Consider the following 12,619-nt stretch of genomic DNA (forward strand, 5'->3'; position numbering starts at 1 on the left):
CTGATCAGAGCAGGAGGAAAACTCACAAGTGGCCCTCTGGTTGTTTTTTTTTCAGTTGTGGTATCTACAGACAAAGTTGTTGTTTGTGTTTTGGTGTCAGTGTGAGCTCACAGCAGAGACTAGCGTTCAGTCAGTTGTCGGGTGTCGTACAGAAGGCGAGAAGCCGAGCGACAAACAGTGATGAAGCCTTCGGACCGAGTGATGGGCTTGAAGAGGAGGGGTGTGTGAAGGAAAGCTGAAGAGACGAGAGAAGATGTTATCAAAGAAAAAAAAACAAAAACAACACACGGTTAAATGTTTTCTTATCTTCTCGCTAACGCACGTCTCACCTCTACTTTCTGTTTGTCTCGTTGTGTCTGTAGCTCGTAAACAGGAGATCATCAAGATAACGGAGCAGCTGATTGAAGCGATCAACAACGGAGATTTCGATGCCTACACGTGAGTACAGCCGCACGCTCGTAATGAAAAGCTGTAGAAGAGAAATGTGTGCGACAAGATTTAATTTTCTTTCTCAGGAGGATTTGTGATCCTGGTCTCACATCGTTTGAACCCGAGGCCTTGGGAAACCTGGTGGAGGGAATGGACTTCCACAAGTTCTACTTTGAAAACTGTGAGTCTCTTTTTGTCCATACATGGTACGCTGGTCGTTTAAATCTGCCCAGAATACGAGCCAGACGAGGAACTGCAGTCAATCCTCCTGGGAATGAGCAAGAATATTTGTCACTGGCTACGCTTACATGGGCAATATCTGTTCCACCAGACTTAAACCGAACTGTTTACACTAAATAAAATGGTCAGAATACAACTTGTGTCTGCTGTAGAGCATCAGAAGATGATTGTCAGCTGTGTCAAAGGTTTACACCACCCCTCTCTGACCCTCTGATTGGTTCAGTCTGTCCTGATTGAGGTGGTTTTATACATGTACACAATACCAGCTTCTATGTAAACGTAGCCATGTCCAAGTAACCGTTTGAGTTTATTTTATTTTTTATTTTTTGCTTCAAACACTTCTGTTTCTAATTTCGGTGCTTCACCTTCTCGTCATGAGCTTTCTTGGTTCATTTTTCTTTCAGTTCAGAGTCTGCGACTGTCTGACATTTACCTGGAGCATCTTTTAACCCCTCCAGAATCCTCCGGTCTTCCACAGTGTCTGAACACGTTTATTTTCTCTGTCCAGTGCTGAGCAAGAACAGCAAGCCCGTGCACACCACCTTGCTCAACCCCCACGTGCACCTGATCGGTGAGGACGCCGCGTGCATCGCCTACATCCGCCTCACGCAGTTCGTGGACTCCACGGGCCGCCCTCGCTCCAGCCAGTCGGAGGAGACCAGGGTCTGGCATCGTCGCGATGGCAAGTGGCTCAATGTTCACTTCCACTGCTCAGGAGCACCTGCTGCACCACTACAGTGATCAGGTACTCACACACACACACACACACACACACTATAAATAATACTGGATCATTTTAAAGCCATACAGGTCGTTTCAGATACAAGTCACTGCTCCAAAGTTCACTGAGACGGTTTTATTTTTCTACATACACAGACTATCAGAATCATTTTAAAGCAAAGCAGACATCATCACATGATAGCTACCAAAATAGCCACCACTGACAGAGCATCAGTTTTGTAGTTTCCAGTCATGGTTTAATTTCTGGTGGTGAGGTGATTCCCTCACAGCTCCTCTTAAAGGAATAGTCTGGCTCGTCGCTACTTGGGTCGTTTCCTCAGCTTTTGGCCACGAGGTCCGTCCGAGCCGCCGCACACCGAGCCAACAGCCGGCTGTGTGCCAGTGTTGTGCAACAGATAAGCTTTCAAATTTGCAGCTTTACAGCAAAACACATTGGTCAGAGAGATCACTCTGATCGGCTGGTCAGATTAGCGAAGCAACGCACGAGAGGAGACGCCGAGTGATGAAAGTAAACATGGAGAGGACACACGGAAGGCCTCATTCAAATTCATCCAAAACAACATGATCATCTTTAAAGAATAAACTGTAGACCAATGACGAGCAGCAGCTCTGTTTAGCGGTTTGCAGCTCCACCTAGCCTCACAGCTAATAGTAGCATTTCCTGTTTCCTCTTTTGAACGATGAATACTGCCACCTGCTGGTAGGAAGAGTTACCTCCATTCACACAGGAGCCAACTGGCCGTTAGCTTTAATCTGCGTGGTGTGTTCAAGTGCAACTTTTTGATCCAGACATGGGGCAACGTGATGTTACGTCACTGTTGAATATTTGTGACTGTTCAGATGAGTACAAAAAATAATACGATGCTGTAAACAAATGAACCGTTTCAGTCATACAAACAAACTAACGTGTTGCCCCCCTCCTCTCCCCCTCCTCAGTGGTCCTGAGCCTCCAGTCTACTGGAGTGTGTGTTTTGGGGGGCAGTTTTTTTCAGCAAGCGTGTTTAGAGGTTCGTCCTCTGCGTGGATTGGCTAGTGCCAGGAGCCCGGCCGGGCGAGATCGCATCCCTCTCCACGATACCAACCAATCCTGTCCCTCCTTTGACCTGCTGGGGGCCGGCTGAACACAAGACACCGCCCCCATGGGATGATGCATGCATCTGGCGCCTGATTGGAGGGCGCGTCTTTGCCCTCTGTCCCTCCCCTGGCAGCCATCTTTTTTCTGCCCGCGCGAGATGAGACGTCCTGGGGGAGGAGAGGATTTACAGTTGAACTTGTGACAGTTTATGAGTATGAGTTATGAATATACTGTGTAAATTATGACTAGATGTACCAGAAACCACCAAAACCCAACCAAGCATTTATATTCACTATCTAATAAGGGACGAGCAGAGAGGAGTGTGAAGTTAGCAGCTGAGATTTTGGACAGATTTAGGGATTACCGGGTAGAAAGTGTTGCGCTCGCTACCTGGACATTGATGTTAAGATTGATGTAGGGAGGTTTCCCCCCCACCCCCCCCCAACCCGATTTTAAAGAGGGAAAAATAATCAAGTTGGCTCAGTCAGAGAACGTGACGACGAGAGAAACTTGATATCAAAAACATGAAGCACCAAAGTGTAGAACTTTAGGCTTTTTACGTGTTTGTGTTTTCGTTCGTGTGCTTGTTTTCCGACAGAACGGAAATCGTGTCGTCGTGGGAGGCGGGGTGGGGGTGGGGGGGTGGGGTTAGCGTCTGATTTGATGTTTTGTTGTGTTTTTAGCGTCCTGGTCCGTTTGCGTTTCCTGTGAATAACCGGAGCCTCTTGTGTTTTTGTTTTGTTCCGTTTTTTTTTTATTCTTTCGGTCTGACTGATGCTATATCAGAGGCTCCTTTTTTAAAGCAGCTGAGTTTTTAAAAAGAGGGATTTTAATCGTGCAAAGTTAAAGCTAACCTGTGCGTCCTGTCGTGTCTTTATGCAGTGGAGGGAGAGAAAAGGGCCGGAAAGGCGTTTTTTTGCATGTTTTGCCCGCCGCCTCTCTCTCATCATTTGACCCCTGTTTTTCTCTTTTAACCTCCCCTCACACTCCGTTTCTCTGCTTTCTGCAAGGGCCTGGTTTGTTTATAATCACTGTGTAAATACAGTGTATGTATAGATATATGTAGAAAAGTGTAATATATGTACATGTATCTAAGAGACACTCATCCTGTGCATCTGGGCTTGGGTACCACCCCATGACCTCTGTGACTCCCCCCCACTAGTTTAAAGAGCAACATTTTCCTCCACCTTAAAATACTTCCTTAAAACACCGGTAGCTCTTTGGGTCATTCACCACGAATGCTCTCACTCACTCCTGTCGGCTACCAGCTCCTAGTCCCATGGCCGTACGACTGTTTTTGAAGACGGGGGGGAGGGGGAATAAAAGAAATAAGAAAATAGTTGAACCCCCCCCTCAGCCGGACGAATTTAAATATGAAGACCTTCATGACGGTGTCCTTAACTTCTGATCCCACAATGCTGTGAGTTTTCATATCATATGCACAAGAACACACACACACACACACACACACGCGCCTGCTGGTGTGTTGAGGCTTTGTAACATATCTGCACATCCGCCGCTGTGTGACCTCGGCTTAATCGTCTCCATCCCCACCCCTGAACAGTCGTATCTTAAACCCCCCCCTCCCCTGTTACCTCCTCCCCTCCCTCCCCGCCCTCCGCTCTTGAGATGTTTATTTGTACGTTGTTGTTGTTATTTTTTTTTTTCCTGTTCCTGTGTTACTGTTTTTTCGTTGTCGTCGCAGTCGTCGTTGTTGTCGTTTTTTGGTAATTTGCCGATCTGCCAAGCTGGAGTTCTGCACTCTCCCTCACACAAACGCACACACACATACATACTAAATAAAAAAAATAAATAAATAAAAGGGAAAAAGAGGGAGGAAGTAAAGACAACACAAAATTTAAAGATATTGATCAGGACTAAATTATTTATTAATCTACCCTCGGTGGTTTTAAATCGTGCCTGCTCAGTTGAGAGGAAGTTTTATGAACGAGAGAGAGAGAGAGCGAGCGTGTTGGTGTGGGTGTGCAGGTTCTTTATGACCTACACTGTTGTGATCCAGAGCGGGAGACCTAGTTATATGCATGTTTCAGTTACGCATTTCTACCATGTACCTACCTGAGTAAAGATGGAGCCTAGTGTTAATATATATTTGCATCTTTTGAAATTTCCTCCATCCAGAATGTTGAATAGGTGACATGAAAAATATATTTAAAAAAACGCAAAATTTAAAAAAATGAAATAAAAAAAATAATAATAATAATGATGATGATGATAATTTAAAAAAAAAAAAACAACAAAAAAAAAAAGGATTCAGGAGCCGTAGCTTGGTATGAGGCCCTCGATGTTAGCGTTTTCCCTGCGTTGTAATGATATACTATTTGGGCTGCGCTTTCTCCCCCAGCCTTCACGTGGATGCTGGAGTTTTTTTGCATGATCATGATGTACAATGAAATACAACCATGAATTGACGACTATCAAGTGTTTGTCTGAGTGTTAGTTGGTCTTCATCATAGCTTTGTTATTCTTCAAACTTGGATCTTGAAAGTATTTAATAAAAATACTATTTCAGCACTGGTCTGTCTCCCCTCGGCTCGTTCATTTCTTAAAGGTTTTTAGTCCCTTCTCCAGCCTGGAAATGAGCTCCCTCCGTCCTCCACTTGAACAACCTGCCAGGAACCTCTTTGTGTGTTTACCCCTGCTGCTTTCTAACACCATGGTTTCTCTCATAACTTGTTACTCAAATGAAACAGGCCTTTCGTTCTTTCATCAGCGCCGTCTCCTCCTGAAATCACCAAATTTGGACCTGGTAGAGATACGCTATGCGGCTCTCCTAACAGATTATGTAACACCTCGACGCTGGCTAGTCACGCCTAATATCTGCTCACGTTCTCAGTCCAGTTCGTCTCCGGTGACATTCAGCACCAACTCTTTTAAACGGAGTAAAACAAACCCAGATCTGTTCGCCTGCTCGCTCCAAACACAGACAGCTGGCGCAATATTTGCCCTCCATGCTCGTCTGTCATCACGTCACAAAGTCAGATTAAGCCCCGAATAACTACATAGTCTCCGGGCCGTTAACATACACCCGGGATAAAACAATCACTGGCGTCCGTTCAGCAGCTCCTGCTCCGCCGTCTTTCCTCTTCACCCTTTCTTCCACTGCTCTTATTTTAGCCGCTGTGAACACTGAAGCGTTGAGTAATGCCTCAGCCTTATTTAAAAAGGTTTCTGCCGTTATTTATGACGGGTCCCGGTTATTTTAAGGGTTTGGTTTGTGCGTCTGGGATGTAGGACAGCTCCCCCCGGTTCCTCGGCTTTCTGTGTGATTAATGAGGAGAGCTCTTCAGTTGGTAAACTTCAACTCTCGCACTTACTTTATCAAAGACGCCGAGAGGGAGAAGCTCTGGAGGGAACGCGTCTTGTTAGCTCTCGCTGACCTCCGACTCTTTAGTGTCAATAGAGTTAGGAGAAAACCTGACTCGCAGCGAGCCTCCAGAATCTAAATTAACTTTGACTTTGCTGAGGTCTTAAAGGACATTTCCTCGACTTTCACCTCGGAGCTTCTACGGATGTTTTCCAGTCTTTTATAATCACCACCTCAGGATTAAATCTTTATTACAACAACAAAATCTCAATCTTTACATTGCAACAGAACCTGCAGCCTGTCCAGTACGACTGAGAGGTTCCTGTTTTAGTCCAGTTCTGTTTAAACACATTTAGGACTAAAGTGTCCTTTTCAATTTTAATTTTTCTGATAACTTACAGGTGGCAAAGGTGTGCATTTTAGATATTTCAAACTCAGGTCAAAAGTGTCCTCTTCAAAAATGCCATAAAAATAATATATATTAATATTTTTTCTACTTTTTTTTTTACATAAATCTTTTAATCAGCTTCAGTCCTGATGGTTAATACCAAATATTTCATTCATTTCACAATCTGAACCCTTTATACGCCAGCATTTATGATGGGATCACAAATTTCTAACAGCTACATGCTTGGACATTAGTGTTTGTCCGACTTATTAAAAAGTTACAATTAACTTAGTGATGCATGAAGAGCAGCAGATTTGAATTAAACATGACCATCGATCGTCTCTTTCGTGGCAGACCTTTTGATTTGCCACTGTAGGGAAAGATAAGGATGGAAAACAAAGCTGGCTCTGTGTTTTCTGTGTCAGATCTATCTTGTGTCCTGACCCCAGGAATGACCACCACCACATCGTTTGATTGGTCTGAAATGCATTTCACCGTCTCTCAGCGGCCTGGACAAGCGAATCCTAAACACCCTCTACTCGGGCGTCCTCTTTCTTTTCTGTGTTGCAGTGATTTCTATAAAAATAACGGTTGATCAGCATTTTTGGTTATTTTAGCTCCAGCAGACGAGCTCCAAACAGAGCTGAAAATGCAAAACAATGCGAAAAACACCAACAGGCTACAAACGCTTATGTCCAGGTGTAGTATTTGCAAAAGTATAAACCAAGACAGTGGATAAAAAGCAGGACCTATGTAAATCAAATGCAAGCTTGCTGTCAAGATGCAAAGAATAAATCTGGATGATATAATGCTAAGGCTTAACTTGGTGCTCTCCTTAAAATGTTTCCCGTGAAGCAGCACAGCGTTGCACGACGCCTGAAATAAAATACCAAAACAAATTTACATTTAAAGAAGAGAGAGGAAAAAGAAGAAGCAGCAACTTGAATATCTGTGTGACGTGCGACTGAGGCAAGCCGTAACCTATGAGGTTGAAAAGTTAAAAGCAGAAGTACCAAAAAAATAAATAAACTTGCAACTGAAGTGTGTCTATCATAGAGCTGCAAGTTAAAATGATCAGCGCTGCAGCAGAAATAAACATGTTTCCAGCCTGACATGGTCAATTTCACCATTTATGGAGGTGGATCACGGCTTAAAGCTGTGCGTAATATTAAGGGCACAGCCGCTCTGAGAGACAGGTGGGTGACCTGAGCGTCACCTGTTCACCTCAGCTCCACTCACCCCCCGTTTTTTATTTTATTTATCCAAGAGTTAAGGCTCTTTTAGAGAACTGCTGGACATAGACGACATAACTAACGTGTGCAGCCTACGCTGGTGTGAGACATTTATATTTATGCACTCATCAGTCTGGCACGCTCTGTAAAAACGCCACCCAAACATATTTTTGCCTTTCCTTCTTCTCTTTCAACAATGGCGACTGAAACTTTCACCGAAATGTTTGTATCTCCGGACCTCCTCAGTTAACCTTTCCTCGATGTGTTCCATTTCTATTGACGCAAAACAATTAATTTGAAAATTGCGGAGGCGGAGAAGCAGCCAGAAATACTGAAGTGGAAAAACGCTACTACCAAGCGGACCAATCACAGTTCTTAAAGGGGAACTGCTGTTTTTTTACAACCTGGACCTTATTTCTGGCATAAAATACGATAGTTTACTCACCCATATAACTTTGGTGTCATTTGGAGTCGTTCATACGATATTTAGATCCACGTATATCCATATAGTGGGAGTGAATGGGGCACCGAAACGCAGCCTCTAAATAACGCATTATCAGCAGCGAAACTCGTTCATTTCACCAATATTTTGTTATGATACGCTAGTCCTATTCCCCGTTTAGTCTTTGTCCAGCTGTTCCTCTCTCCGCCTCCGCATCCTCCTTTCAACGAGCTCCTCATCTGTATACTCTGGCTCAAAACGGTAAGGACGTCCATCATAAACAAAGTCGTCGTCCACAACCGACAACAGAATCGGAAAAATATTCAGCCATGTTGCGAAAAACTAGCAGTAGCAAGGCGCTCAGAGATGACATCATCCAGGTCAGAGGTTAGTAGGTCAATCTACGGACCCCAGATGATGATAACAGGTAACTCCGGACTCAACGGGCAATAGCACTAGCGTATCATAACAAAATATTGGTGAAATGAACGTAGTTACATTTCTCAGGAGGTGCACGTCAGCTACGGCGCTAGGGGTCTGAGTCTGCGCTGTCACCGCCTATTAGGTGGAGTCTTCCAAGATGGCGTCGGCCAGAGTCACCACACTGAGCTTCAAAACTGCTCTTCAGAAAACATATGGGTGACTCATGTTGGTTTCACCCGTTTTTATATCCATTTAAGTCAATGGTTTGATCCAATGTGTCTGCACGTGAGTGGTAGAAGAAAGTGGATGAAGTATTATACCATAGCTTAAAAGTTTTGCATAATAGTAATAAGCCCTCAGCATCACCTCAACTCAAGATTAAATTAGGTTCAAGATGTTTGACATACGCAAATATAAAAAAAACAAAGTACAGGAGAAATCTCTTAAATTAAAAGCTTAAAAGCTGACATTTTGGAAACGGCCAGGAGTTGGGTGGAGTCGGACGCTTCCAAGATGGCGACGGTCAGAGTCACCACACTGAGCTTCAAAACTGCTCATATGGGTGACTCTCTCAATAAATGCTTTGACCCAATGTGTCTCCTTTGTTGGTGGTAGAGAGTGAAGCTCAATAACACTCTTTCTTTTTTTGTGTGTGTTTTTTTATTCCTTAATGTGGCTAATTGATGTTTGGATGTGAAACCTGTGTTAATGGTGAATCCTGTTTCTGTCCCTAATTGCCGACAGACGTCATCGCAACCTTCAAATAACTGAGGAAAACATGTTTTTCTGTTTGGTTTCGCTAAACGGACGACACTGGTTTGAGTGATACTTGTTTTCATGCATCGTGTCCAGTAAACAACTCATCAATGAGACGCGGCTGTGGGCGACCGTGGACACGAGCGGCCGCCGTTTATTTTGTCTTAATCCCCTTTTGTGGATTTTTTTTTTTTTTCCATCCTTGACAAAATGTTCTGTTCTCGGCGTCTCTGCACGGCAAAAATAAAACAGCATGACACATGAATAACCTGCAGATTTACCAGGGCTACGAGTCGACGCTCATCAGCTCCTCCAAACCCACAAACACCCCTCAGTTTCCGTTGCTAGAGGAAGTCAGATGGAGCCATGTTGTCTTGTTAGCGCCCTCGTTCAGTTGACACAGGAAACCATATCTTCCTTTCTATTGACTCTTTAACAACTCTGGCCTTCCTCTTCACTTGCACCTCAAAGTCAAACGTCCTTTCTTTGCTGCAGCCGATAAACCCAGCAACCCTGAGACTCTCTCTGAGTTTAAACATCTCTTTTGGCGCCTTCTCCTCTTCTGTGTCAGGGTCCGAGGTTACTTACGTCCACAACACGCGGCAGAGTCCACTCCAACCTCTGATCAGTGATTTTCTTTACTTCTTTACTGAACCTGTCTTCAAACTCATAAAGTCCTCTGTAAAGACTTTAACGACTCATCTCGCCCTGACTCCTAATCGCTCATGTGTAGAGCGATGACGACCTCAGGAGGAAGTGGTAGTGGTCGTCTACGCACTAGATTGGGGCAGATTTATTTAAGCTAAATTAGTTCTTCATTTATTTCAACATGTATTTATGTATTCAGTGCATTTTAATGAGACGGGAGGTCTTAACTTTAAACCAGAGGTCTTCAACAGGGGGTCCGCGACCCCTAGGGGATCCGCAGAGGTACTGCAGGGGGTCACGAAGTTTTTTTTTGTTTACATGAATTTAAACGTCTTTAAATACACATATACATAAGTAGTGGGTCCCTGCTCCATCTCTCCATCAGTTTAGGGGTCCTTGGCCCAGAAAACTTTGAAGACCCCTGCTTTAAACCATTACATAGTTAATATAAGGTTAGCATAGCTAGCTGGCGTAGCCTTGGATGACTGAACGCAAAAACCAGTCGCTGGACGACACAGAAATAAAGATAGAGAAAGGATTACAGAAGCAGCTTATATAATTATTTACGTACATTGTTTTTTTTCTTTTGATAATGTTTATTTTTTGTTATTTATTGTCACTTTTTGTCCTCCGTATGCACAGATCACTACTGCTACTGCTACTACTAATTTATAAATGCATATCAAATACTATTTTATTATTTATTTCTTTACAATATTTGAGAACAAAATAAAAAATAAAATATCATGCGTTCATTTGTGTAAATCTGACAGTAGTCACTAGTTATTGATCATTTCTTAGTATTACCTCCAGCTACAGTAAATCTAGCATCGTAGTACTTAGCTCACTAAAATAAGAAAAACTAAACCGTTCAGTCATTAAACACATAAATAAATAGGAATTAAAAAACAAACATCTGTTTATTCCAGCCTGAGTTAACCTCTCAAACTGACAGTAGAGGTAAAAATTCGCCCCACCGTCAATGTTTTATTCTAATAATCTATCACGTCCCAAACCGCCGCCTCCTTTACGCTCATTATAAATCATATTTTTCCTGTTATTTTCTGTGGAGTCCGGTCAATCCGCTCCAACGAGGGTTGTCCTCTGATCCCACCCCCCCTCCACAAACAAAAGAGAAGATTAACAGCCCTCATGGGCGACTCAGAGCACCAGCTAAGCAGATTTACTCTTCAATTACTTGGAGGCAATAAACGTTTAGTTGTAAACAATCGTTTTCTTTTTTGTAAATGAAATCCATGTAGGGCGACGTACGCGGCTCATATCAGGAGAAAGGACTTTTGTTTGAGTTCATCCCCTCTGTACGGCTCAACGCTGAACCCATTTGGTACCAGAGTTGTGAACAAACTGGTGATAAATACGACTTTGAGTGTTGTATATTTGTTAAAGCTCGTTATTGGACATTAGGAGTTAAATAAAAGAGACCACAGCGACACTGAGGAGCTGCTGTCAGCAGGTATATGTTTAATACTCGACCATGACTCGGCACATTACACTGAGGATCTTAAACCTTGAACACTTGACTCTCGTGGCCCCGTCAGACACACACACAAACACACACACACACACACGCACGCACACACACAGTATTTACAGGAACCTACAGGGTCTGCATGGCACAACATCAAAGTCTGTACAGGATTATTACAACGGGGTTGGAGAAGCAGTAGCGGGTTCACAAGATGCTTCACGACACAATGGTTCACGGCACAATCGAGCACAAGTCCAAACACTTAACGGTATAAAAAAAGATCGGGGGTTAGCAAACGACTCTGGTGGCCCCTCTGTGAAAGTAGAGCAGTGGCGCCATCTTCTGGTCGGATCGCACGCCTGCTCGGAGAACGACGGAACAGACGACACTTAACTGCACCGCTTCGGCGATCTAACGCAGTCCAGAATGAAAAGCAGAACATCTAAAAGTCAGGGGTAGTAGCTTTTTATCTATCTATCTATCTATCTGAGCACCCATCTATCTATCTATTTATTTATCTATCTATCTATCTAGAGCCAGTACAAAAAGATATTTATGACCCGACGGCTTCCAATGGCTTTAAAAGGAGAGAATGTACAATTTTAAAGGACCATACCAGTGTTTTCTTCTGCACATTTTAGCTCTTTAACTGAAATTATGAAGGCTGGACGTCAAGCGTTATCAGATATCGGTGATCAATCACCAAGCTCATGGTCGTATAATGCAGTTTGACTAATCTGAAAAGCTTAGGTCAAACATTAAAAGCATTTCTAAGAAGGTTTTGGTGCAGATTAAGGATTTCCAGATGTTTGTGGAACATTTTTATTGCTTCCAAACATTTCTTCTGCTATTCTGACTTCCTGGTTGTATTTGATAATATTTAATTGACTTTGAGAGACAATAAAAGCTCAGGAGTTTCGGATTAAAAGTCAAAATGTGCCTAAACCTGGGTCTTACGAGATTAAAGAATAAAAACAGCCAGCGATCAGTGGTAATAAATACACCGACACACACACTTGATCCACTGGTATGGTCCTCGGTTGAGTAGCTTAGTCGCGGGTCTAAATGAACAACAGCACTTGCACCGGTAAAGGTATAAGACAACAGCCTGAAGAGATGAGCCCTGTTTGGAGGAGATATCAAAGTTTATCTACACGAATCATCTGAGAGGGACGGCGATGATCTACAGGCAGCCTTTAAACTAGATGCTTTCTTTTTGATCTTTAAGATTCACACAGCAGACACGTAAATATGTGGGTTTAGCATAGATTCTTGTGTGACCGTGTTAAGAACGTCCCCCAGATGTTTGTTTTTGTTTGTTTTTTTGTTGTTTTTTTTGCGTTAACACTGTTCTGTCTTTAAAATACATGCCATGCTGATGTTTTTGATTCTCTGGAGTTGAAAGGCCCTGATCAGCATGCTGATAAATCT

At 43.2% G+C, this 12,619-nt stretch overlaps 1 protein-coding gene across 14 annotated transcripts in view; it reads left to right on the forward strand.

Moving 5' to 3' along the window:
* camk2g1 (calcium/calmodulin-dependent protein kinase (CaM kinase) II gamma 1) overlaps window positions 1–5,020 on the forward strand; it is a 36,329-nt gene extending 31,309 nt beyond the window's left edge. For all 14 annotated transcript variants that reach the window (XM_084567054.1, XM_084567065.1, XM_084567060.1 and 11 more), the window contains 4 exons: window positions 363–438; window positions 516–610; window positions 1,178–1,414; window positions 2,347–5,020. In XM_084567054.1, coding sequence (XP_084423180.1) covers window positions 363–438; window positions 516–610; window positions 1,178–1,410 — 404 coding nt within the window. In that variant the 3' untranslated portion in view covers window positions 1,411–1,414; window positions 2,347–5,020. The remainder of the gene's footprint in view (window positions 1–362; window positions 439–515; window positions 611–1,177; window positions 1,415–2,346) is intronic.
* Window positions 5,021–12,619: the final 7,599 nt, after the last annotated feature.

The sequence above is a fragment of the Chelon labrosus genome, assembly GCF_963514085.1.
Source record: "Chelon labrosus genome assembly, chromosome: 19".
Lineage (NCBI taxonomy): Eukaryota > Metazoa > Chordata > Actinopteri > Mugiliformes > Mugilidae > Chelon > Chelon labrosus.